The 27,408-nt window shown below is 31.1% G+C and overlaps 1 protein-coding gene across 1 annotated transcript; it reads right to left on the bottom strand.

The window, feature by feature from the left end:
- Nucleotides 1–386: 386 nt before the first annotated feature.
- On the bottom strand, nucleotides 387–24,981 carry LOC139491230 (mucin-2-like). The gene is made up of 6 exons (XM_071278766.1): nucleotides 24,699–24,981; nucleotides 21,598–21,813; nucleotides 20,824–20,940; nucleotides 19,665–19,775; nucleotides 12,512–12,817; nucleotides 387–1,354 (listed from the first exon to the last, which is right to left on the bottom strand). Exons 1-6 carry the CDS (start codon nucleotides 24,979–24,981, stop codon nucleotides 387–389), a joined length of 2,001 nt encoding a protein of 666 aa, XP_071134867.1.
- Between the last annotated feature and the right edge of the window lie 2,427 nt (nucleotides 24,982–27,408).

The following is a 27,408-nucleotide window of genomic DNA, read 5'->3' as shown; positions in this document are numbered from 1 at the left end:
ATTTGAAATGTTTGAAAATAATCTGTATAGAGTAAAAAAATATAGCGTTGCACGAGAGTCCCCGCTGGGTCTGATTTTGTAATGTTGTTTTTTTTAACGATAGGAAAAATACTTTTCTGTCAATGATAAGTAAAACAAATGAAAGCAAAGCAAAATGTAATGCCGAAAATTATTAAACTACTGAAAAAACTGACATCGAACGAATCACACGTTGATTAATAAAAAAATGAAAAAGCAGATAGAGAAAAAAGGTAGAAAACTTGATTGTCTTCAACTTTTTACATAGGATGAGTGTAAGCTACAAATAATGTTTCAAATAAGCAAACGTTGCTGCTATTTTGTTATGTGTTGATATGGCAATTATTATCATTAATTAATTTTATTTATCAATCATAAATTTGTTTTGTATAAACACCAAAAAAACACATACCATGATTTCCATTACCACCTTGAGGGAAATGCGTTTGACTGTTATTTTTTGTCTTTGAATTTGCACCATTGATTGTTTGTTGGCCCACATTTTGTGCTCGAAGCGTCGGCGGAACGTTTGTTTTCCATGGTCTTAAACTGTTTCCTTGCATAGTGTTCCTTCCGGATGTTTGTATTGTTGTACCACGATTTTTTACCTGGCGTGCTGTTGTTCTGATAAACATATTACCATGGTTGTTTAATATCAGACTGTGTTTTGTTCCTCCACTACCAAGATTTGACTTCACAGTTGGCTTTCCATTTATTGTAATCCTAACTGGTGCTCTTGATTTACTCGAAGAACGACCTTGAATCGGTTTTATGATGGTCGGTTTAATTATCCATTTTGTGATCGTATTAGCAGGAAGTAATATTGAAATCGAAGCTGTCGACGCTTTGTGAACATTCCTTGTGGCACTTGCTGCTTTGGTTCTTGGTGGTTTCGACTTAGTTGTTTGTACCATTCGTCTGGTTTTTAGAGTAGCAACTTTGGTGATAGGTTTTACAGTTTTAGGTGAAGGTGTCGATTTAGTCGTTGGTGTAGTCGGTTTGGTTGTAGTTATCGGTTTAGGTGAAGTCGTCGGTTTGTGTGTAGTCGTCGGTTTAGGTGTAGTCGTCGGTTTGTGTGAAGTCGTCGGTTTGTGTGTAGTCGTCGGTTTCAGTGTAGTCGTCGGTTTCAGTGTAGCCGTCGGTTTAGGTGTAGTCGTCGGTTTGTGTGTAGTCGTCGGTTTAGTTGTAGTCGTCGGTTTGTGTGTAGTCGTTGGTTTAGTTGTAGTCGTCGGTTTCTGTGTAGTCGTCGGTTTAAGAGTTGTAGTCGGTTTAGCTGTTGGCGCAATTGTTGTAGTTCTAGCTTTTGTTCGTCGTACAAACTTAGTTGTTGGAGCAACTAAAATATAAAAAATATTAGCACTGTTAATAACCTTTTAATTGTGATAAACATCAATATCAATATTTTTTTGTTTGACAATCAATAGTAGTATTCATTATAAAAATGATAATGCGGGAGATATGGCACTTGTTGAAATATAAAAAAATTAAAGCCGGTACAATAAGAAAAGTTTGCCAGGGACAAGTTATCATATATGTACCTTATATTCCACATAGACTTGTCGATCTAGTACAAAATATAAAAAAGAAGATTTGGTATGATTGCCAATGAGACAACTGTCCACAAGAGACCAAAATGACAAAGACATTAACAACTATAGGTCACCGTACGGCCTTCAACAATGCGCAAAGCCCATACCGCATAGTCAGCTATAAAAGGCCCCAATAAGACAATGTAAAACAATTCAAACGAGAAAACTAGCGGCCTTATTTATATTTAAAAAAATGAACGAAAAACAAATATGTAACACATAAACAAACGACAACCACTGAATTACAGGCTCCTGACTTGGGACAGGCACATACATACATAATGTGACCGGGTTAAACATGTTAGCGGGATCCCAACCCTCCCCTAACCTGGGACAGTGGTATAACAGTACAACATAAGAACGAACTATAAAAATCAGTTGAAAAAGACTTAATAACTCATCAGATGGACAAAAATACCAGTGGACGTAGCCGGATACTTATACATCCCGATACGTCATTCGTAGACATTGAAGCCCTTTAAGGTATTAATAATTTGTATTTTTACGTTAAAAGCTATAATAGTTTGAATATCAAATATGTTGATTGGTTGATGATTGCATTCTGAGAGTTCTGCGAGGAAAGTTGGCCGAAATGGAATAAAGTCGCCTCGGAAAAGGACATTTTGCGGATGAGTTTTGTCGTTCTATATTAGTATTTAATAGTGTTCTTACGGTATGGCTATTTTTCATTTTCTTAGATTTGAAATGAAGAGACATGAAGCGTGTAGCATGTGTAAAAAAATCACCATGTATGCACACAAGTTAACTCACAAAAACTTGACAGCGTAACTATTTCTAGCTTTGCAAATATATCGCTTCTGCAACAATGTCCGCCATGTTTTTGAGAAGCACATGTAAACGCAAGAGCCATATCAAACCGGTTTTCTAAAAACGATTATCATACTTGATATGGGGTTTCAATAACAGAACTTATATAATAAAAGCACTGTCAATACATAATATAAAAAGTGGTTATTTAAGAAATATCTTGGAATCGAAACCTTAAAACCAATGACGGAGAACTGATGCAGCATTGATGAAAAAATGTAGATATTAATGCTCCTCCTAAACAGAACTATAACTTAAACAAATTTAACAATTCATAACTCATGTTCATTTGATCCTACCTTGATCACAACAAGAACCAGAATAATTACGGAAGCAATCGCAATTATTTTGAATATCGTTGAATGTTCCGTTATTACATAGTCCACATTTTCTGACTTCTTGTATTTGATTTGTATTTATTTTACAATGGCGTATGCATCGTATAAAATCTAGTGGAACAATAATATTAGGATCACAACAAACGGGTTTATTTCTCAATCTTGTCCCAGCTGTTCCGCACTTTGCGGTACATGGTGACCATGATTCCCAAGGCTGGATGTCACAAAAACGATATGTTCCATGGCACAAAAATTCAGAAGTCGCAAGATGCAATATAAAAAGTAATACTAGTAGATAAAGAATAGTATATTGTGACATAACTGTTTGTAATGTCTTTACTAAACTTTATAGTCACTTGATAGTATTAAATATAAGGTCATTCTCACGCTCACTAGAACAGTTGTTCTTACTTTTCCTTTCACGAACAATTATTATATTAAAGGTCCTTTTATCTGTCAACGCATAGTTGTGTATCCTCATTCAAATGAAATAAAATCTAATAGATAAATTGCGTAAGTCAATGTAGAAAATGTGATTGTGTTGTTTATGTTTAATATGCCAGCATAAAAATAAGGTGTCATGCGTTTATTTGACATTGACTTAAGTATCATTAGGTGACGCGTTACCATTGACACGTCGCGTGTTGTAATCAATACGCCTGCTGAACAAATGTCATCTTTTACTTCATGATTTTTATGAGTATCACTTTCATATATTTTGTTTGACTTTTTTCCATAGAAATATTCCTCATTGGTACTACTCAAACCCTTAAAACCTGCTTGCAGCATCACATTATATTACAAATACATTTACAATTGCTTTATTATATACCGTCACATTGAGTTATAAAAAGCATTGTCTTTGTAAAGGGCTGGTTCACATGATAACTTGTACTCTACTTTGGCATAATGTTATTTCGAACACCCACCGGTCCTTGTACCTTCTTTCATTAATATCACGTGCTTAATCATGAAGCAAACACAGTTTAACAGAAGTAGCCCATACTCTGCCAATGTAGAACACTATGTTAACAACGGCAAAAGCAAGCTATGTTATATAAACCCATTTTCGTATTGATTTATTGTAAGTATTGGTCATCGCTTGAATAGAACTATAAGTATTAAGTAAATGTTTCTAGTGTAGATATAAAACTCAATAAATCATTGCGTATTTTGATTAAAAATATATCAACAGTTCATTCAAGGTGGTATGGATGTCTTTCGCAATCTTGGATTGTAAAAAACATAGAATCTAAGGTCCAGATTTTCAATCAAGTTAGCAAAATTTGATGCAGGGATGCAAATATCTAATATGAATTTGCATTTGAAAGAACACATTTATAAGATTATAACTTATAAATATGAATATTTTTACAAGTGTAGATTATGTTTTGCTTGATTTTTAATGTTTTGAAATTGACATTTTGAAAGGGAGGTAGCTCTGAAATAGTGCATTTTCTGAAGAAATCTACATGGAATTTTGCTATGTTGTATTTTAGCCGATTTTTTATTATATTTGTTAGATCTTCATCCTGTCAATAGGTTCTGAAAAAGTAGGGGACATCTTAAATCTTCGTAATCTAAAATGCTTTGATTTGAGATACTAGTAACTACATCATAAATATAGATGGGCGTACCATCTTTCTTTTAGACTTGCGTATCAAATACATATATACTTGAATGAAAAAGCGACAACCTTCCCCTCTTAAGTTCAAAACTAATTTATCAAAACGCATTCGCAAATGCGATTACTGAATCATGGCAAGCTAAAGAATAAGTGTTATTTCATTTGCCCATCCCTCCTTTTAATTTCAGTCAACAGAATAACAAACTAATAAACAGTAACTTGCTGACCCCCAGTTTTTGTGGGGTTCGTGTTGTTGTTGTACCCCTATGTGTGACACTTTGTTCACGCATCGATGTCAATATAATGGAAGTCGATGTCGTACAAATGAGAGGTTGAGCGCTATAAAACCAGGTTCAATCCACCACATTTGAAAATACCCGTACCAAGTCATAAATATGACAGTTGTTGTCCATTCGTTTGATGTGTTCATTTGATATTGCCGTTTGATTAGGGACTTTCCGTTTTGAATTTTTTTCGGAGTTCAGTATTTTTGTGATTTTGATTTGTGCTATGAAACTTTGTGAAATGAAATCAAGATCAAATAGTACAAGGTACACAACATTAAATGATACCGAAAAAAGAAAGAAAGCCTAAAAGTACTAAATGACAAAAGTAAAAAACAATATGCAATCTTGCATTATTGAAATGGTAGTTGTATTTCCAAGTTGATTCCACATAGCAACGGTAAGATAACAAAGTTTGAAATAATTTTTTGGAAGGAACTTGTACAAAATATAAGACATGGCGGGCTCATGGTTTCTTTTCTTTTTTAAATCTACGCATATCTATTGATTCTAAATGTAATAATATATAATAAAATTGAGAATGGGAATGGTGAATGTGCCAAAGAGACAACAACCCGACCATAGAAAAAAAACCAGCAGAAGGTCACTAACAGGTCTTCAATGTAGCGAGAAATTCCCGCACCCGGAGGCGTCCATCAACTGGCCCCTAAACAAATATATACTAGTTCAGTGATAATGAACGCCATACTAATTTCCAAATTGTACACAAGAAACTAAAATTAAAATAATACAAGACTAACAAAGGCCAGAGGCTCCAGACTTTGGACAGGCGCAAAAATGCGGCGGGGTTAAACATGTTTGTGAGATCTCAACCCTCCCCCTATACCTCTAGCCAATGTAGAAAAGTAAACGCATAACAATACGCACATTAAAATTCAGTTCAAGAGAAGTCCGAGTCTGATGTCAGAAGATGTAACCAATGAAAATAAACAAAATGAAAATAATACATAAATAACAACAGACTACTAGCAGTTAACTGACATGCCAGCTCCAGACTTCAATTAAACTGACTGAAAGACTATGATTTCATCATATGAACATTAGGCACAATCCTTCCCAATATCTACATTTGTTGTTCGCTTTAAGACAATTTCACAGAATAGCTAGATGTAAATATTTTGTTTTTATTTCTGTATGTTGCATCGATCATACTTTAACAACAAATCTCTAAATTTTGATATAATATATGATATAGGTTTGTGTCGCTATAAAATGGTAATTCATTACTGTCGAAACACATAGTTAGATTGACGGGCATGTTACTTGTATTCTTGGTTTATTTGCAATACAATGGAAATACAACATATTTAAAAATCTACAGCAGATTATTGAATAACCTGCAGAAAAGGTCAAAATAGGGTCATAAAATTTTTCAGATATTGGAATATAATGCTTATACTTTACATAATATGCATACATATATTAATATATATCTTGTTCAAATCGATAAGAAAATATAATGAATAAATGTTATTGAACATATGATAAGCTTCTAAACCTTTTAATTATGTAACTCATCAATGACACTTGATAAAATGTCAATAAATACAGTCATGTGGTGTTATATTAGAGAACAAGTGAGAAATAGTGCGGGGAGTTAGCTTGTACTGAGTGCGAAAGACTTAACTTGTATTACAATAAGGATTTCTTATGAATAAAACTTTTTAAAAATGCAAGATATAGGAAAAATTTTGTTTTGAGTTTCATTTCGTTGTTATTATTTTTATTTTTTTTGTAAATTGATATTTATTTTTATTTTTCTTTCTTTCGGCCAATCATTTTATCAAAAAATCATTCGATTTCAACATTCAACATTCGATTTCAATATTCAACATGCAACATGCAACATTCATTTTTTTTTTGTTTCATGTATCAATTTTTAACATTCAACATTTGATTTCAACATTCAACATTCGATTTCAATATTCAACATGCAACATTCAAATTTTGTTTTCTTTTTTTTCCCTTGAAAATCGAATGTTGAAAACGAATGTTGAAAACGAATGTTGAAAACGAATGTTGAAAACGAATGTTGAAAACGAATGTTGAATGTTGAATCAACAAGAATCATATTGTATTTATTTATCTAAGTTGATAAACTCCTGATATATTCTTCATTGATAATTCTAATACTTTAGAGATGATCGGTGCGGGATATATCACGAACGAAACTTAGAATGACTCCTTAAAATAAATTCATAACAATGAATATAAAAACAATGAATATATTCATTTATAATGAAACATTAATATTACATATTTATACACTGACAAATAGAAAACTGTATTGCGATAATTTCTGAAAAGCTCAACTATGGTGATTTATAAAATCTTTAATTTTATATTTTGTATTTGAATAAAACGTATGCCGTTCATGAATTATCAGAACAATGGAGAGTATAGCTGTGGGTCTGGATGTAACTTTGACAACTGGGATATTTGTATTACTAGCATCGATTTAGCTATAATTGTTGAATATGCGGAATTCTGTCAAAAAAATACGCAATTAACAATACAAATGTTATATATGTTTATCCCATACTTTTTTTTTTCTTCTTGTATCCATTTTCAACATTCAACATTCGATTTCAATATTCAACATGCAACATTCAAATTTTGTTTTTCTTGTAATCATTTTCAACATTCAACATTCGTTTTCAACATTCGATTTTCAACTTTAAAAATTCGTTTTCAACATTCAACATTCCGTTTTCAATATTCAACATTCGTTTTCAACATTCAACATTCTTTTTCAACATTCAATTTTCAACTTTCAACATTCGTTTTCAACATTTAACATTTGCTTTTAACATTCAACATTCGTTTTCAACATTCAACATTCGTTTTCAACATTCGATTTTCAACTTTCAACATTCGATTTCAACATTCAACATTCGATTTCAATATGCAACATTCAACATTCAATTTTGTTTTTTTTTTTTTTTTTCTTGTTTCCATTTTCAACATTCAACATTCGATTTCAACAATCAACATTCGAGTTCAATATCCAACATATTCAACATTCAATTTTATTTTTTTTTCTTGTATCTATTTTCAACATTCAACATTTGATTTTAACATTCAACATTTGATTTCAATATTCAACATGCAACATGCAACATTCAATTTTTTTGTTTCTTGTATCAATTTTCAACATTCAACATTTGATTTCAACATTCAACATTCAACATGCAACATTCAAATTTTGTTTTCTTTTTTTTTTCTTGAAAATCGAATGTTGAAAACAGATGTTGAATGTTGAAAACGAATGTTGAATGTTGAAAACGAATGTTGAATGTTGCAACGTTAGGAGCAGGATCTGCTTACCCCTCCAGAGAACCCAATATCACCATCAGTTTTTGATGGGGTTCATGTGGCTCAGTCTTTAGTTTTCTATGTTGTTTCTTGTTTACTATAGTTTTTCTGTTTTTCTTTTTCATTTTTAGCCATGGCGTTGTCAGTTTATTTTCGGTTTATGAGTTTGACTGTTCCTTTGATATCTTTCGCTCCTCTTTTAAAGTATTAAAGTATGGCACTTCTCAATACATACATGCTCATTAAGATGAAATTTTTCAAAATTATTTGTTATTATAGTATACAGAACGTGGAAACATGGTATTGTGTAACCAATGCATTGTCTGGCTAAATGTGTGTGGTTAAATTATACAACAAGTTACAAATTTGACTCTGATTTGAAGGTGCCAAGAACATTGAAAGTTTACAGCTCGATCATGGAATTGTTTCCTATTGCCAAATGGCGTTGGCTAACATGAATCAGTGCTTTCAAATAATACATTCTAGCATACACATGATATTATTAGTGTTACTGCTGTTTTAAATGTTATAACAATAATCTTCCTAATAACAAATGTTTTTCGTAAAAAGCAGGTGTTTCCATTCTGAAAATGGCAGCTGTCAAAGGGATGTTTGTGTTCTTTTAATTGTTCTATTGACATAATATTTTGGTATGATCTGCTAACACACATTTGACCGAAATGGGGAGGAGACTATGCTATATGGGATTATTCATTGTTGAAGTCCGTAAGATAACCTATAGATGATAACTTCTATGTCATTCAGTCTGTGGTAGAGAGTTTTCTCAATGACAGTTATACCACATCTTCTTATTTCTATATTAGGTATACTTATTCCCATTTCTATATATTGCACTCATATCACATCTTCTGATATCTATATACAATCATTAGTGCTTATAAATTACAATTTAAACGTTATGATGTTTTGAATTTTTAAAATTGCCTTTTACCTTTGTCACAGTTATGTCCCTCATATCCAGGTGAGCACAGACAGAAATACTGATTATTCATTGGTATACATGTTCCTTGTTTACAATGATTTCCTGTTCAATTTGTTATCATGTCTTCAATGAAATAGATGATGTCATGAACACATTATTTGATACACTAGACTTATTCCAAATAGAAATTAATTTCAAAGAATAATAATTTAAATACATATATAAAAGAGCAATTAATTATATCATTTCTATCAATATCTAGTTTATCAAATGCAGGAAATTTGTGAACTAAGTAAATAAAGATAATTATCAAACTATATTTAGTTCTGTATCTACGTTTAATTTGTAAACCATTACATTCATTAATTAAAACAAATCTTGATATTGGCGTAGATACTAGATTTGTTATATATTAGGTAAATATACGATTGTTGGTTGTAACTAACATTGTGATAGGTTTTATACTCTTTATTGTTTTTGATGTTGATGGTATTGTGGTTGTCTTTGTCGTCGTTGGTATTGTTATTGTTGTGGTTGTTTTCATGGTTGTAGGTAATGTAGTTCGCACTGCAAAATAATCAAAATTGATTACATTGTCATGTCATTTTGTATCAACATTCGAATAAATGGCCATTTTAGAATTTTGATATGACAGGGCACAGAGTTCATACATATGCAAGAAAAATTGAAATCGAATTTACAGAATGCATAGAAAATGGGTTTATTTCATGATGTTTAATAATTATTTAGTTATTGTATCAATTGGTTTCGATGGTTTATTGTAGTAAGAAAAAGTTAATCCTTTATTAGCGTCTTATAATACTTAGCACGAAGGTATATTCGATCGATCCTTCATAGATATGGGAGTTACAAAAATCACCATTTACGACATCACCATTTACGAAATAATCATATTTCTGCGTGGAGATTTCATAAATAGAGGTGACGAATTACTACAGCAAATTCATTACAAACATTAACTATAACGGTTCATGAATTGTACGATCACCATTTATATCTGCTAATTGCTTCTATTTCCTAAAGGACCAGAATTACCAAATCTTCTCTTATATATCTTATATTAATATTACATTTATTAAAACTTAATACAACTGTTCAATTACCTTGGTCTGACATTGCAAGATCTTACTTACAAAGATGAATGATAATTTGTTTGAGTTCAGAAAAAGTTGCTTTAATATTACGATGAAAATTTACAAAATTATTTATTATTATACCTTACTGAACGTGGAAACATGGTATTGTGTACCAATGCATTATCAGGCTAAATGTGTGTGGTTAAATTATACAACAAGTTACTAGATTGAGTCTGATTTGAAGGTGACCAGAACATTGAAAGACTACAGCGCGAACACGACATTGTTTCCTATTGCCATATAGCATTGGCTAACATAAATCAGTGCTTTCAAATATTAAAGTGTAGCATACACATGATATAATAAGTGTAACTGCTGTTTTAAATGTTATAACAATATCCTTAATCGGATGATGATTTTCATTAAAATGCTTTTCGTAAAAAGCAGGTGTTTCCATTCTGAAAAAGGTAGTTATATACTGGTATTGTGGTTGTTGTTGTTGTTTTCATGGTTGAAGGTACTTTTGTTCGCACTACAAAATAGTCAAAGTTGATTAAATTGCCATGTCATTGTGTATCAACATTCGAATAAATGGCCATTTTAGAATTTTGATATGAAAGGGCACATAGCTCATACATATGCAAGAAAAATTGAAATCGAATTTACAGAATGCATAGACAATGGGTTTATTTCATGATGTTTAATAATTATTTAGTTATTGTATCAATTTACTTCGATGGATTATTGTAGTAAGAAAAAGTTAATCCTTTATTAGCGTCTTATAATACTAAGTACGAAGGTATATTCGATCGATCCTTCATAGATTACGGGAGTTACAAAAATAACCATTTACGACATCACTATATTTCTGCATGGAGATTTCAGAAATGGTGTTGACGAATTACTGCAGCAGATTCATTATAAACATTAACTAGAACGGTAAATGAATTATACGATCGCCATGTACATCTGCTTCAAATATTTTAAACTTTCCTGATATATCTTATATTAACATCATATTTATTTTACTTTGATACTTCTGTTTAGCTACTTGAGTTCGACATCACAAGGCAATACTTATAAAGACGACTGATGATTGGTCCTGGTTTAGCAGAAATTGCTTTTACATATCAACATTTCAACTGTTCAAACATTGTGGGTTTTTTTCTTCCCGATTTTCTACAATTCATGAGATAAAAAGGTGTTATTAGTTATCAAAGGTACCAGGCTTATAATTTGATACGCCAGACGCGCGTTTCGTCTGCATCAGACTCATCAGTGACACTCAGATCAAGATTGTTAAAAAGCCCAAAAAATCCAAAAGTTGTGCAAAATACGGCCAAGGTAGTCTTTGCCTGGGTTAAGACAATCCTTAGTATCGAACAATTCATGATTTTGCAAGCAGTATTTTTATATAAAAAAAGACCATATTTTTGACTGACTATTAGACTGGCGATACCCTCAGGGACGACACGGCCATCAGCAGTTGCATCGACCCAGTGGTGTGAATAGTTATGAAAGGTACAAGGTTTATGATTTGATACGACTGACGCGCGTTTAACCAGGTTGTTGAGAACTATATAAAAAGGCTGCGTATACCTGTACACAAGTGCATACTCTTAATTTTCCGAAATTCATAATTTTATCACCTTTCTCTTCTACATTTCATTTGATTCCTGACTTTCCGTTTTGAATTTTCATCTGAGTTCGGTATTTTTTTAGTTACTTTCTACATTAACATCTGCCTTTTTGTCAATGTTAAGAAGTCAGTCACTAAAACATTTATCTCTTGAATCTGTTTGCTGGAATGATCGTGTACAAGATCATCACAAGATATATAGATTCTTACACTGCAACAAGTGTATTACGATATTTCTCCACTCGAGACAGTTAAATTTTATTATTTAAAGCGCGAGGCTTGCCGAGCCCTTTAAATAATAAAATTTAACTGTCGAGAGTGGAGAAATATCGTAATACACGAGTTATAGTGTCGGAATCTGTTTCTCTAATGCTTTTTATCGTTCTTTTTCAAAGATTTTCAGAAAATTGTGCTCTTTATATGCGACGTCATCAGGCAAGGTCGCCTTTTTTCATGACGTCACAATAGGAAAATTGAGAAGAAAACAAAACATTTTGACGTCATAATCAAATTTCGACTAATCATTTGCCGAGAACAGATTTTTCACTAGTGAGGAGAAATATTTTTCTCACACCGGTCAGGAAATGTGAAAATAGCACAAAAGTTAGAGAAAAAATTTTCTATGTCAGAACCTTTCACTGGTCCGATTGTAAGCCTGTTCCTAATTTTGTTTTTCAAACAATTTTTCATTTTTTTGTTGGTAAATTGTGTATATTCATTTATACATTGTATAGTGAAACATATACTTTAATTGAATAGACGACATTTTCATAAAATGTTGCAATATTTCTATGCAATATATTTTAGCTTACGATCACAACATGATCCTCCATAGCCAGAAGGACATATACAACTATTTTGTATGACATTAAATTTTCCTCCTCTTTGACATTTTCCACAAGTTTTGTGTTCTGTTGGATTTGCCTGCCACCAACTAAATGTAATGTTACAACCGGTTAAGCATCCGTTAAGTGAATAATATTTAGAAGTATCACAGCAGATCGCCCTCTGCCTCTCATGTACTCCTCTCCCACATGAAGCATTAAACAAACCACACGGAGCACTTTTTTCTACTGTACAATAACCACCTGCTTCACATGCATCACACAAATTTAATACTAAAATATAGGATATACAGATGACAGCAAATATCCAAGTTACGTTTTTCATTGTGTTCTTACACTTTAAACTGACTCTAAGCTGGTTTTATAAAAACGACTAGATTGCAACGAACGTCCACTTTATATCAACCTATCTTTTTAACGGTTGTCTAAGAATCCTTGTACTGAAAGTAATGATTTCTAATTCGTGTACATAATACTTACGTCATATGCACGGTTAAAGATAAATGCATATCTCTTTTCTCTAAGGTGCGTTGGTATCAATAGTTATAAATTAAAGTTTCTCGTGTTCAATGGGAACTCGTTGTTTTAATCCCTTACATGAAGCATCAGACTGTAGACTGTATTTGAATACCATGATATCTTTCAAATAGTAATTGTAGCAATGTTATTTGTCACTGTCTCAGTTGTTTTTCTGTTATAATAGGGACAAGTGTGATGGGATAGGTCACCCATACATTTTTTATCTACAATGCATAATGTTGCCATGCATGTCGTCAAAAGTAAAGTAAAAGCAAGTGAATCTATTTGGAAAGGTTTGTTTGCAGTCACAGAGAACTTTAATAGTATTTCAGTTAATGAATAACTAGAACTTCTTATTTTAAAACATATTGAACGCTTTTGGAAATGATTGGTTATAACACCTCAGGATATTTCATCTTCCTAATAAATATATAAGAAACCAATTTCTGTTCGGACGAGCGCGCTTTTTCAAAAGTAGTCGTTATCAATAATGGGTAGACAAACACTGTGAATGTCAATAAAGTAAAGAATATATTTTAATACCAGGTACGTATAATGATACAGACAAAATAATCTAATATGGATTGACCTTAAGTCTTAATCAAGATTTGTCTTCTGTAACAAAACACATGGCACGTATAATGAATATCTTTTATCGGATATTCTCGTTTTCGAGTGAAATGACTAACAAAGTTCATCAAAACTCTACGAAGAAAACCAGAAAACGATCAGCCCGACCCAAATAAAGAAAACAGTAATAAACTCAGGTGATTTTGAATGGATCTAAGTGGGTTGAATTAACACAGTATTTTTCTAATGGCAGCAAACGATTTTCCCACCACATTGAATTTTTTTATTGTTTGCGAGTGGCACTCATTAAATCTTGATTTATTCTTCCCACTCTGACCTACCGTGACTACGAATTCAAACATAGCGATACATTTCAAATATAAGAATATAATTCTGAAAATTGGTCCATGGACACAGTTATCGTCCTTTGATGTTCGTTATCTACGAATATAGACCCTATTGTAAACAGTGTATAACGTGTATTTTTTAATATACTTTCCCAATTTATTTCTTGATATTTCATGCATGTAATATTAAATAAGAGGATGAAATTAAATGTGAAAAATGGGCGCTGATTCTTCATGTTAAGTAGTGATTTGATAATCTTGAAAAAGTAAAAAATTAACACGTCTGAAACTCTAATACTGAATTTAAGACCCCAATAACATAGAGAAATTTCCATATTTTGAAGTAGAGCGTGTAGACTTCCCTATAATTTTGATATTATTTGTCCCAATAGTAATACACTTCACTGTTAACATTAGAAAGAGCCGGTGCGATTTTAGTAATTTGAATTTATTGTCTAAACAAAATGCACCATGAAATAGCTATGTTCTCGGGCCAAATCGTGAATAAATGTGTTGTTCGGTCACCCGTTGTTTATGAGACATTCTTAGAAAGCCGGCGCTTGATCATTCGTGTCATTTTTTCTATATTTTAATTCTTGGAAAAACTATTCTGTAAATAATCAAATGAGCAGAATTAATCGTTGTTTCGAATAAAGAAATATTTGGCATGAGTACAGTTTCATCCTGTGAGTGTCCAGTACTATAGACAAAATTTCACATTACATTTCATTGCATATAAGAAGTTAATCATCACTGGAAGTTAACCAATCGTTTTCCCCCTTTTTTAACCTGTGTGCAAGCTTTAGTAACCATGTTATTTCAAGTAATCCAAAATATACTATAAAAGCCCCAAATGAAAGAATAATGTTGCTTTTAAATACCAAAGACATATGTTTATGACACAGAAATGTTTAACTGCAATGAAATGTCGGATTATTTAAATGCAACTGTCATATTCAAGGGATATTTTTTCGACCTATTTTCGCATGCAACCGGATGTAGTTTGAATTTTTCGAAATAGTGATGTTCTATTATAGAAATAGATTATCGTAGCTATAATAGGTAAACCAGGTGTGAGTTGTTTTAGTTTTTACTGCTGTATAACCTTTTAAATTCCTTGATTCTGACGTCAAGGATGAGTCTGTTGAAGCTTACAAACTTTTAAGCCTAGTAACGATTATGAGTGAATATACTATAGATTACTGTTAATGGTGTCATTTTAGTGTTTAATTTAACATTCAGGAATGACAAAGTCAGGAAAAAGGCCATTGTTATATTATAGTTCTGTTCTGTGTGTGTTACATTTAAGTGTTGTGTTTCTGTTGTGTCGTAGTTCTCCTCTTATATTTGATGTGTTTTTGTGTGAATATAAACATATGTTTGTATTCGGCAGCTACGGCGTTCCTTAAAGTAGTCTCTTTAGCAAAACAGTGCATGTCTATAAGATCACGTGTAACTTGTGCGCACAAGTTGTACAACTCGTGCGCACAAGTTGTGTAACTCGTGCGCAAAAGTTGTGTAACTCGTGCGCACAAGTTGTGTAACTCGTGCGCACAAGTTGTGTAACTCGTGCGCACAAGATAGTAACTTGTGCGCGCAAGTTAGTAACTTGTGCGCGCAAGTTGGTAACTTGTGCGCACAAGTTGAAATTTTTTTTTTGTATGGCACTCCAGGGCTTCCGTAAAAATGCATGTGTAAAATATTCATGTAAGCATAGTTTAAGCGTTGCATTTGATAATTATTTAATTTAGTTATTTTAATGTTTTGACATTTAGTCTGAAAACAGCAATTGTAATTAGTCTTTCGACAGGGGCTTATAAATGTGCTAGATATTGCTCAATCAAAAAATGGAAGTTTTATGATTAGAAGATCATCATGTTGATAGGAGAGGATATTTGTTCCTATTAACTTGCCAATACATCAAGGTGTATTTTGACATCTCAGAAATGAACTCATTTGAATTAAACATAAGAATAAAAAAATATAAAGGAATTAAAAATATTTTTTTATTTTACTTTAAAAATATTAAAAGTGTGATTGTCACAATATTGAAAATAATTTTTAGCACAAACAATGTATATAATGTCTAAATATTAGCAATATTTTGCTAATTAGATAAAATACATGTAATAGTGGCATTGCCCCTGGACATTTTAATCTGATTAATTGCTGTTTGTTTTTACAGTTGTTAATTTTTATTTCTATAATCCTTTTGTGTATACTAATTTGACAAAATTATTGTATGCAGTGATTTTAAATTCTAAATGAACTGTCTAAGAAAGATGTTACACAGTGACACATTTTTTTGTTTTTGTTAAACAAGGTGATTAATTACTTATCAATCTATATAGTTAAAAGATCTTTCTTAAAAACTGAACAACCCCTATATATTGTCACATTTTTTAAATTATAAAACTATTAAAAAAAAATCTGTAGGTCAAATATATGATATAAAAACTTCAGAATAAATTACAGACTTCATACATTAAATAAGCATGTGATATCAATATTTGAAAAAATACATATAATTTAAGTTTATATTGTTAAATACAAATCCTAATCTTTAACACCATAAAAGTAATTGAAATGTAATTCAAAAGTAATTGAGCATTACATGCTTTTTTCATTGTAATTAATTAAATTACCATTACATGTAATTAAAAAAATGCTCAATTACACATTACATTCAATTACATGGAAAATTGTAATGCATTACACTCAATTACCATTACATTTTTAATTACCCCATCCCTGCTCTGAATTGACGAATAATCTATTAATGGCTTTATAAGCCTTTCCCTTTTTAAATACACATTTAATCATTTGATAAGAAATGTAAAGCGACCCAATCAGAGAAAAGAGGTGTAGACATAAAATCTTTTATGATCCGTATGTTGATAAATAGGAATTTATTACGCAGAATATGTGGAAAACAATTACCCGTGTTAAATTGAATGTCATAATATTGATAAATAAATATCATTGATCTAAAAGTGAAAATAGTTTTCGAATTTAACAGTAAAGAAGAGAATCAAGAGAATAAAAAAAACGTGATTTTAATAAGGATCAATATAGAGATACGGAAAAGAAGGTTGATTTTATAACTGTAATAATTATTAATATCGATTTTTTATAAAGCGTTTTGGTTGTTGTTCTGTTTCATACCCTTTGTTTAAATTTCATGGTTCTTGTCTGTTTGCACATTCACCTTCTCCCCATAAAAAGTTTGTATTCAGTATTTGTCTTTTTACTAATATTCCATTGTACATCACCACTAGTCAATGATAATATGTATGTAACATTTTAGTTTTTGTTTACGATTTTGAATTACAAACTACGAAATCATATGGTCATATTGTTATAAATATATAATATTTCTATATCGACGGGTTATGTATCACTCAAACTTAAGTTTTCTGTTTAGTGTTTTCAGGATTGGTGTTTTTTCTTTCTTTTGATCATAGTCTTGCCTTTTTCTTTGACTTATTGTAGTATGATTGACTCCTTCGTATTTTCTATTAAATTTTATTTCAATAATCATCTGAAAACTATAACGTACGATTGTTCTGTGAGTACTCTCATATAAAATTTGTCTTGTAATTTATCTTTATATATAGTTATCACAACATACGAAAAACACATTTTGAAAAATCAAGAGCTATTCTTCTTTTCATTTCATAAATTAATGATAGACAAAATTATAAATTGAGTAAATACATAATACGATAACATCTATTATTAAATTATAATTGGTTATCATTACAATGCAAGTCAAAAGTGAGATTGTCGGGTTCAGTCATTACTACCAATCATCATAACGTGGTGGTCTTTCCATTGGTTGTGGTCTTGGTTTTTTCCTCAATGGTTCTACTTTCTTCCTTTCGTTGTCTCTTTTCAGTCTATGAAAACATGTTTATTTCAAATCATATTTTATCTTTTGAATTACAAACGCACGTCATCAATTCAATGTAAAACGTATTACTAATTAAAATTTGTTTTTAAAAAGAATGAAGAAATATTACATGTACTACAGAAAATGCAATCCCTAAACTTAATATGTACGTAGGGATATGAAACATATACTGTATGTGTTAATTGAAAGAAGGTCTACCCTGCTATGCTTCTGAAATTTACATACTTTCTCTCGAGTAATTTACTGCGGTGTCCACTCTAAGGTATAAAAATTAAACTATCTCGAAATGATTGATATCTTATTCAACGAGGCGGCATGGTCGAGCCTATATCAATATGTTAATTTATATAAAATGAAGATGTAGGGCAATAGTCGTTGAGTCAGAAACCAAACAACAAAAACACCACAAAACAATCTGAAGTCAATATACGTTCTTATTCAATAAACAGGTTTTGAACAATATGTCAAGCCCTTTTAACATACCTAATGTCAAACCAAAAACAAGACATGGTAAAAGAAGGAAAAAAAAAGTGAACATTTAAAAAAAAACATACACGTTTGTATCAGGATGACCCTTAACGATACATAATGGGATCATGTCCTCATCGTGAAGAATGTTTATCCAAAAAAAAAAAGATCACATTGAAAAGGATTTTTTACTTGTATATAATATATTCCTTTATCTACAGTATTTCCGTTGTGTGACAACTTACCATGTTTACTTTCAATATACTTTCAATACTAAATAGACAAATTGTGTTTCTTTTAATTTACTAAATCATTGAAATCATGTTTAGTATTGCATGTTTGTTCTATAGTGATAATTAAATAGACATCATTCTTCCCATATTTTTGCACTTTGATTAGTGTATAAAGTATTGTATTGTTTTGTTATTGATTTATTTCCGGATTTTCCCCCAAGTGCAGGTAATCATGTTGTCTTAAAAAGATTAAACAACACATCTACATGTATATACTATGAATGATGAATCTATAATAGACTATCTGATATTATATACATACGCTCCACAAATACATCGGTAACAGCAACAGAATGCAATAAGTAGAGCTAGTGCTGATAGTGACATAAAAGCAATTGCCCATGATGAAACTAAAATTTAAAAACAAATCAGTCATCTTGAAATAACATTTCAGTCATTACCTTATACTTTTACGTGCTATGCATACATTACAGTCGTTATTAACTTTAAAAAAAATATTGCTAGCAACCTAAAACAAGATTTGTTTAAACAATTTTGTACAGAGAAAACATTTTTTTTTTAAATTATAACCACCTTGTTGAGGATTACCAGCATTTATTTAATGTGATACCTTGTACATTTAATATGCAGACAGCATTTATTTATTGTGCATGTGGCTAATTCCGTTTCACATCAAAATGAATGATATGTTTAACATCAAATAGAATAAACTTAAATAAAAAATGTTAGTTAGCAGTCCAAAATAATTGGTGTCTGGTTGACGGAATGTATTGAACGTTCAGTAGCAATTATTTGTTCAATCAATGTTTGAGACAAATAAAATTAGTTTTTCTTTTATACAGTAGAGAACAAAGATAGGTAAAAAGCAAGATTGGTCAATATACTCCGTAAAATAGTTATATGAAGACTTGATAAGGTTTGTCTTTCAAAGGTGCGTTTTTCTATCTGTTTCAGAAATTTTGTAGATTTCAATTTTGTTTAAACTTAACCTTTATATTTCTTTGTTTTGCTTATCATATACAACCACAAAAGGCAGAATTTTTACTTACATTTGTTGCACATTTTGCCTTTGAAGAAAACTACACATTCACAATTGAAATCATCAACCATATCTTTACATGTTCCGTACTGACATGGGCTGTTAGCACAATCATCATTATCTGTTAACAAAACGTGATAAAAACAAGAATGTATCCCCAGTACACAGATGCCCCACTCGCACTATCATTTTCTATGTTCAGTGGACCGTGAAATTGGGGTCAAAACTCTAGTTTGGCATTATAATTAGAAGGATCATATTATAAGGAACATGTATACTAAGTTTCAGGTTGATTGGACCTCAACTTCATCAAAAACTACCTCGACCAAAAACTTTAACCTGAAGCAGGACAGACAAACGAACGAACAGACGGACGAACAGACGCACGGACGCACAGACCAGAAAACATAATGCCCCTTTACTATCGTAGGTGGGGCATAAACATGTGGAAGCAATTTTTCTTGATCTCCCAACTGTTGGTATTCAGTATGCAATTTCTATTTAATTAATACAAGTGTTCCTAGTTGAATTGTTTTTCTGGTTTTGTTTCTTTTATGAATCAACACTGACATGAGGGTGCATTGTGGTTTTTTTTTATATTTGCACACGTCCGTCCGTCCGTTCGGTATCAAGTAATTATTTTTTGTAAAGATAGGTTATAATGAAATTGTGGTCATATCATATGAAAACTGTTTGTCATTTCAGTGTAACGGTTTCACGAAACATTGAAACGTAGTAGCGTCAAGCCAATACATTCTCAGGTAAAACATATTCAATTTGGTTTTTTGATCATATGCCACAAAACTGGTTTAACTACGATTTTATGGTTCACAGAACATGAAACATAGTGCGAACAGGGATCAACGAAATCAGTGATAATCAATATTAAAGTCTAACAGTATCAGAAGTTTTACTGTTCAAAATATTCAATCAGTAGAAGATCTATATTTTATAAACACGTTTCGTGAAAAACAGGTGTTTTTTTTCTAAAAAAAAAAAAATAAGCATTCAAAATTATGTTAGTTATGTTACTTTTTTGTCATATTTAACAAGGTTTTGGTATGAGCTGGAGAAACAAATTAAGCTGAAACAGACTTTGCTATATGATCAACAGTATCGATTAAGCTGTTAATAAAATTCATTTTTTTAATGGTTAAAATTGCCTTTACCTTTGTCACAGTTATGTCCCTCATATCCAGGAGAGCACAGACAGAAATACTGATTTTTCAGTGGTATACATTTTCCTTGTTGACAAGGATTTCCAGAACAACTTGTGACCACACCTTCTGTAAAATTGAGGATGTCAATAGATATAGGAAGATGTGGTGTGAGTGCCAATGAGACAACTCTCCATACAAATAACAATTTAAAAAGTAAACCATTATAGGATTGTTTTATGCATTTTTCTTATTATAGCAATGCAAATTGATTTATATATTATGCTTGTATTTTATGAAATATTTCTTAGCAAAATAGTTAATCGAATCATAAATAATATTTGTTGTATATATATATATGTCATGTGAAAACAAACTCATCAATAAAACAGTTAAATTATTGACAATGAATTTCCAGAATTGAGTAAGAAGTGATGATTATTAAACTCTTGATACTACTATAGCTGCCTTATAGTCGTTTACCTTTAGTTTTATTCATTCTAAAACTATATGTTTTTGACTTAGGCCGTGTTCACATTGATCTACATTAGGTGTGGTGTAAGTGTACTTAACATTTACCCTAAACTCTATTAGATTTTGACTACATGCATACGATTGTTAATGTAGACCATGTCATGGTGCTCATGTGTAAGTGAGTCTATAAAAAGGTATATACTATGACTATTATTTAATGAAGTATCATATATTTAACACAGATGATTATGATACTAAAATTTTCTATATATTGAATACAAATACTATTTTGGGTTGCAACATATATTGTACTTGGTTTATTTGATGTTTTCGTAGTATTTGCTGTTGTTGTCTTTGTCGTCGTTGGTATTATGGTTGTCTTTGTTGTCGTTAGTTTTGTTGTTGTCTTTGTCGTCGTTGGTATGGTGGTTGTCTTTGTTGTTGTTGGTGTTGTGGTTGTCCTTGTCGTCGTCGGTTTTGTTGTTGTTGTGGTTGATGTTTTTATAGTTGTTGGTAATGTTGTTTGCACTGCAAAATAATCATAATCAATTATTATGTCAAAAATCCAAAGCCTAATTTTGATTTATATATAAAGGATGCAGAGGTCTGATATATGCAGGTAAATTTAAAATAAAAGTATCAAAAAGAGAATGTGCTTTCATTCTTGATTGTGTTCTGTAGTAGGAAAATAAAATATAGAAAGATAACACACATCTCTCTTTCTACGACATCACAACAAGGCTGTATTGGGATTTCACAAATACATGGGACGAATTATTATAGCAGACCGATTACAAATACAACCGAAAATGCTACATAAATCACCACAACGAACTGCTGATTGTTTCTGTAGATATACAATACTTCAACTTTAACAAAATATTATAAATATTTTAGAAATGGGTAAATTGTACTGTAAAACATGTGTTAAATATAATTGTCTAGAAATGCGTTCCTCTTGAATCGTCATAAATTTGCCGGCAGCTTTGCAGTATGCAGAAACCTACCCGTGACACCTTTTGTCAGAAATCAAGCAATCGTACAGCGCAGATATGAATGGAGACCCATGCAAAAAGAAATATTTAACACTCAAGGATGGAATAACGTTTTAATTTGATTCTGAAAGAAATCTATAACATTCACCTAATCATTTAACAACATGGTTATGATGTAATTAAATAAACAACAGATAATGCATAGACAATAAAACATATCTCTATCATTGCATTTGTTTATCAAGTGCTATCTGCTTCTCTGCGTTGATTTTAAATGGTCGAGATTAAATTAACTTCTGAAAGGTAATTAGTAGAAAATGTTTCGGTAATGAATCACCAATGAAATGTTTTTGTTGTGTTGTGTTTTGATTTTATGTAATATATTTGATGTAAATGGAAAACAAAGAGCCCACATGATTTAGTGTACTATAAATCAAAATTAGAAGCTAGTGTATAAATGCAAATGGGACAACACTTCCCAAAAACCAAATGACATAAAGGCTAACAGCTATAGATCTCCGCACGGTATAGTCTACAATGAGCAAAACCCAAACTGCATATATAGTCAGCTATATATAACAGGCCCCGAATTTGAAAATACAAAATAATTTAAACGAGAAAAAAAAACCTAACGGCATAATTCATGTACAAAAAAAGGAAAACCAATATACATATGACATATGACATCAAACGACAACCACTGAATTACAGGCTTCTTACTTTGGACAGACACATATTGAATGTGGTAGGGTTAAACTAACTTACAGGCGCCAACCCACCTACCATTAGACCGTGGTGCAACATTACAGTATAAGATTAATTAGCGCATATAACTACAAACACAAAGGTTCCCGGTTCGATCCACATTCTGGGGAGAACATTTCAGGGACTTTCTTTTCTGCTAGTATGGTCTTGAGAAACGACGATAGTCCGTCGGAAGGGTACGACAAATGACTGACCCGTGTTTTATTAAGTGCAATGTCAAATAAGACATTCTTGTAGATTTAATAAAAAAAAAAAGCAGGCTACAAGACAGCACTCGCACCTGGAAAGTTGAAAAGAAAAATATAAGTTGTAATGATAATAAGTGACGCTCAGATGAAAGTAGAAACATTGACTGGACGTGGCGTGGCAGTATAGTTAAATAAGCATGTGTTGGTTCATTAGTGTCCTCAACATTATAATAAGCTAACAGATGCTACATATGACTGTAATTTCCAAATATTTTTCATCCTACCATGATTCTTATATGAACATAACATTTATTATTATGTTATATAATATTACTTTGTCATACTTAGTTTCAATTACAGGCATGTAAGACTATAAATATTGGTTATCAAGTAGGTAAATTGAGTGTTTGTAGAGATTCAAGAGGTTAGGCACCGTGTATTTTTTGTATTCCAGATTTTTTTACCCCTTAAGCTTAAGCACTAACGAGATAAAAAAAAATCTTCAGTATAATACTCTTTGTATTCAACATTGTAAAAAGAGAGACTATACACTTGTATCAACAGTTTAGACACATTGCATTCTGCTTGTCACATTTTGTTCTGTACGTAATGTCTAATGAAACAGTATTTTCGAAAAAATTCTTAAAAGTCCTTTATTTTTTAAATGGAGAACAGATAAAAAAAATAAAAAGGTACAGGTTTCATCTGGCTGTAATGTTTCAATGGCTGTACAATTATAAGTACATTAGTACTTCCATCGAAATCAGATAAATTGTTAAAAGAAAAGCGTTCAACACTCTTTCTGAGAAAACTAAATAGACTGTCATCAAGATTTTAATAGTGTATTATATATATTATCGCGGCATCATAAATTAAAGTAGACATTTTTTGACGCCCCTTGTTTTCTTCATTGATTTCTCATGGTAAAGTTTTAGTTTAAACCATTGACAGCAACATTTTTAGAATTAAAACATCCATTTCTATACAATTATCTGATGCACAGTATATATTTTGTTTTAAGTTGTGCAAATAATTTTAGAAAATATTGAAAACTTCAATTTCTGACATTATGACGTTATACCATTATCTGTTTGAATTTTGAGGATTTAAAAACCAATGTTAAAAGAAACATTCAAAAAGTAAATTTTTTAATGTCTTTAGTTAAAATTAGAAAATTATCAAGAAACAAAGAGATCAAAGCAAAAGAGAAGAAAATAACGATGACAGCACCTTACTCTATAATGTTGCAATCCTGTTGCAAAATTTTTACCTCACTTGGTACATATGCATAAGTAATATCTTTTTCAAACACTTTCCAATTCTGTGTTTTCTATTGTACGTTTATTAATCGTTTTCCCTTTAATTATTATGGTGCAAATCTGGAAATACTTGCACTATACTATGATTTCATAAATATTTCATCAAGACATGTTGCAAAAGTTTGATGCAACATTTTTAAACTTACGATCACAACAGGATCCCCCATAGCCAGAAGGACAGATACAACTACTTTGTACGACATCAAATGTTCCTCCTCTCTGACATTTTCCACAAGTTTTGTATTCGGTTGCATTTGTCTGCCACCAGCTGAATGAAATTTTACAAGTGTTTAAACACCCTTTCAGTGATTTATATTTAATTGGATCACAGCAGATGTATTTCTGTCTCTCTTGTACTGCTCCTCCACATGTAGCATTGCATGGATCCCATGGAGCCCAGTGTTCCACTTTACAATATATCACATACATGTAAATCGAACATATAGGAGAAAAAAATTACAGCAACAACTAGAATCACATTTGGCATGTTTTAGCCTCTCTGTTTAACAGACGATCAATGTCGAATGAAAACGAAACACACATTAAAGATTTCATACAAGGTTATCAACAGTTGTCGTTCTATCTTTGTGTGGAATGTAATGATTTCCATTTCTTATTATATGGTCATTAAGTTAAATGCCCGGTAACAGATATATGCACGTCACTTTTTATATGGTTTATTGTAATCATAAATTTTAAGTAAAAGCACTTCTTAAAAGATTCAATGTGTTTTAATAAAAATTAAGCCTTAACTTCTTCACGTTCAGGTATATGCTGTAATGCAATATAATTAGCTCTATAAGGTAGTTAAGGGGTAAAGAAAATGACGAAATTTTCTTACACTTTGCCAGAATGAATTACTACGCTTTTTTTTCTTCAAAAAAATGAAAAAAAGTTCGGGTCACCGTGCTATTTATTAAGTACGAGTCGTTCAAAATTGCCAAAATTTGCTTAGATGTTCATGGAAAAAAATATCTTTTAAGGGAATAGATAGAACTTGTTTTCTTGATACAAGTAAAAAATGAAAATTTCCCTATATGTCCAGTATGAATTTTGTACAAAAGGAATTATCTCCCCTAAAAATGGCCTATTTGAAAAATTTATTCTAAAAGCACAAATATTTGGTTTTTGATAATGCAATGAATAACACAGTTTTCTTTAAATAAATAAACAGCGTAACCAATAAATTGCAAAACTGTCTCCAATTTTTTAGATTTGGGCAAAAAACTAGACCAATTGTTTACTGTGATTGTACAATTCAAGATTGCGGTATACCACTGAACTACCTTTAAGAGGCTGCTTACATTGACTGGGCGGGTGACACTCTCTCACATCCAGATTAATATGAATGTTAAATAAGTTGGCTGTTGTAGAAAGTGTACTACACTCTTTGCTTATTACAATACAACTTCTTCTAAATACAACTCGTCAGGGTATCCGTTTAGAGGCAAAGTGTATGTGACTGTCCTACATAAATAATGCATGTGTCTGTCAAAGTTTCTGCCCTTTATATTCCAGTCATCAAACTCAGAACCTGGCACTTGTGTATGAGAATATGTTGTCATTCTAAATATGTCTTATAGTTGTTGTTAAGCTAACCCAAGTGTGTCGATAATTATATGTATAAACATAAACGAAATATACTTGTGAGTTTCTAGATTTTTTATTTATTTAAATTGAAAGGTAAATTTTAAAAAAAAAAAGTAATTTTATATCGAATACAAACTTAACCTCTTGACCAGACGAGACAAATAATTATAAAATCCACTTCATGAAAAAATGCGATGATCGATCACTTGGTGAATTGAGTACAAAGAGAAAGGCATTAATTTGAACGATTTTGACATGACAAATTGGAATCATTATAGTGAGATGATTTTTTTATCTTCCGACAGACAATTATTTCGTCTTGATTCTATTATTTATATGACTTTTATACTGTCCACAATTTGCATTTTGATCGCCATGTTGTTTAAGCTCTTTAACTTAATATTTTGTATAAATGCTATAAAAAAATCAGTATTATGCCACTTGTTTAATCTCGTTGGTTTAACTTTATGTATGTTTTGTGTAAGAAGAAATTGCAGTTTTATTTTAACCATTTTGATTATTCTCTTTAATGTACTATCCTTAATATTTTCTTGGTGTTTTTGTTTTCTTCAGAACGAAATCAGGTGATTTTTCTAGTATCTCAGAATGCTTATTTACTAAATTTCAAAGCAGAGAATTGATTGAACCGATATTTTGATATTTATATGGTAAATATACTTTTAAACTGAGAAGCCAACTCTCTAGAATATGAATTTAATAATTTCAGAAGAATTTGAAAGTGTACAAATAAATTAAAATTACCCAATAAGATCAAAGAGGCATATAAATAAAATCTGTTAAGCTCTGTAAGTAGAAATTTATCATTTAGATTGGGAAAACAGCATTATCCGTGTTGAAATGAATAATGCTATATTGATTTAAAAATCAAAATTTCAAAGAAAATAAGAGAAATGTTAAATAATGCAGAAAACAGAATTGGAAGTTTTGCAAAGAATAATATGTTTTGCTTTTTATAACTGCTTTAAGCTTGAAAGAAAGTATTGCTATATTTAACGAGTAATAAGTAAGGAAAAACAATACAGCTACCGGGTCATGATAATGACAAACAATCAACACAAAACATGAAAAGGGCTTGGTAAAGAAGTGAATTGATATAGCATGATATTTTGAATTTTTATCAACATTTGTTTAAAGATTTGTGTTTTCTAAAGAGTATTATGTACGAAATACAAACAAACAAATATAATTTTCTTAGTTTCAGACATTATATAAACTGAGATTATGAAATAAGAATCCGTTTTTAGC

Source organism: Mytilus edulis, chromosome 1 (genome assembly GCF_963676685.1).
Source record: "Mytilus edulis chromosome 1, xbMytEdul2.2, whole genome shotgun sequence".
Taxonomy (NCBI): domain Eukaryota; kingdom Metazoa; phylum Mollusca; class Bivalvia; order Mytilida; family Mytilidae; genus Mytilus; species Mytilus edulis.
Note: the sequence above shows the minus strand (reverse complement) of the source record. Positions and strands in the feature narration are given on the sequence as shown.

Bases quoted from the DNA above. Each gene is read 5' to 3' on its own strand.
- LOC139491230 (XM_071278766.1), bottom strand. From the start codon at position 24,981: ATGTATGTGATATATTGTAAAGTGGAACACTGGGCTCCATGGGATCCA. The intron at 20,941-21,597 runs GTACAATATATG...TCAATTTTACAG, and splicing joins GAAAACATCAAATAAACCAA to AAGGTGTGGTCACAAGTTGT. The intron at 1,355-12,511 runs GTAAGCTAAAAT...TTTATATTTTAG, and splicing joins TGGAGGATCATGTTGTGATC to TTGCTCCAACAACTAAGTTT.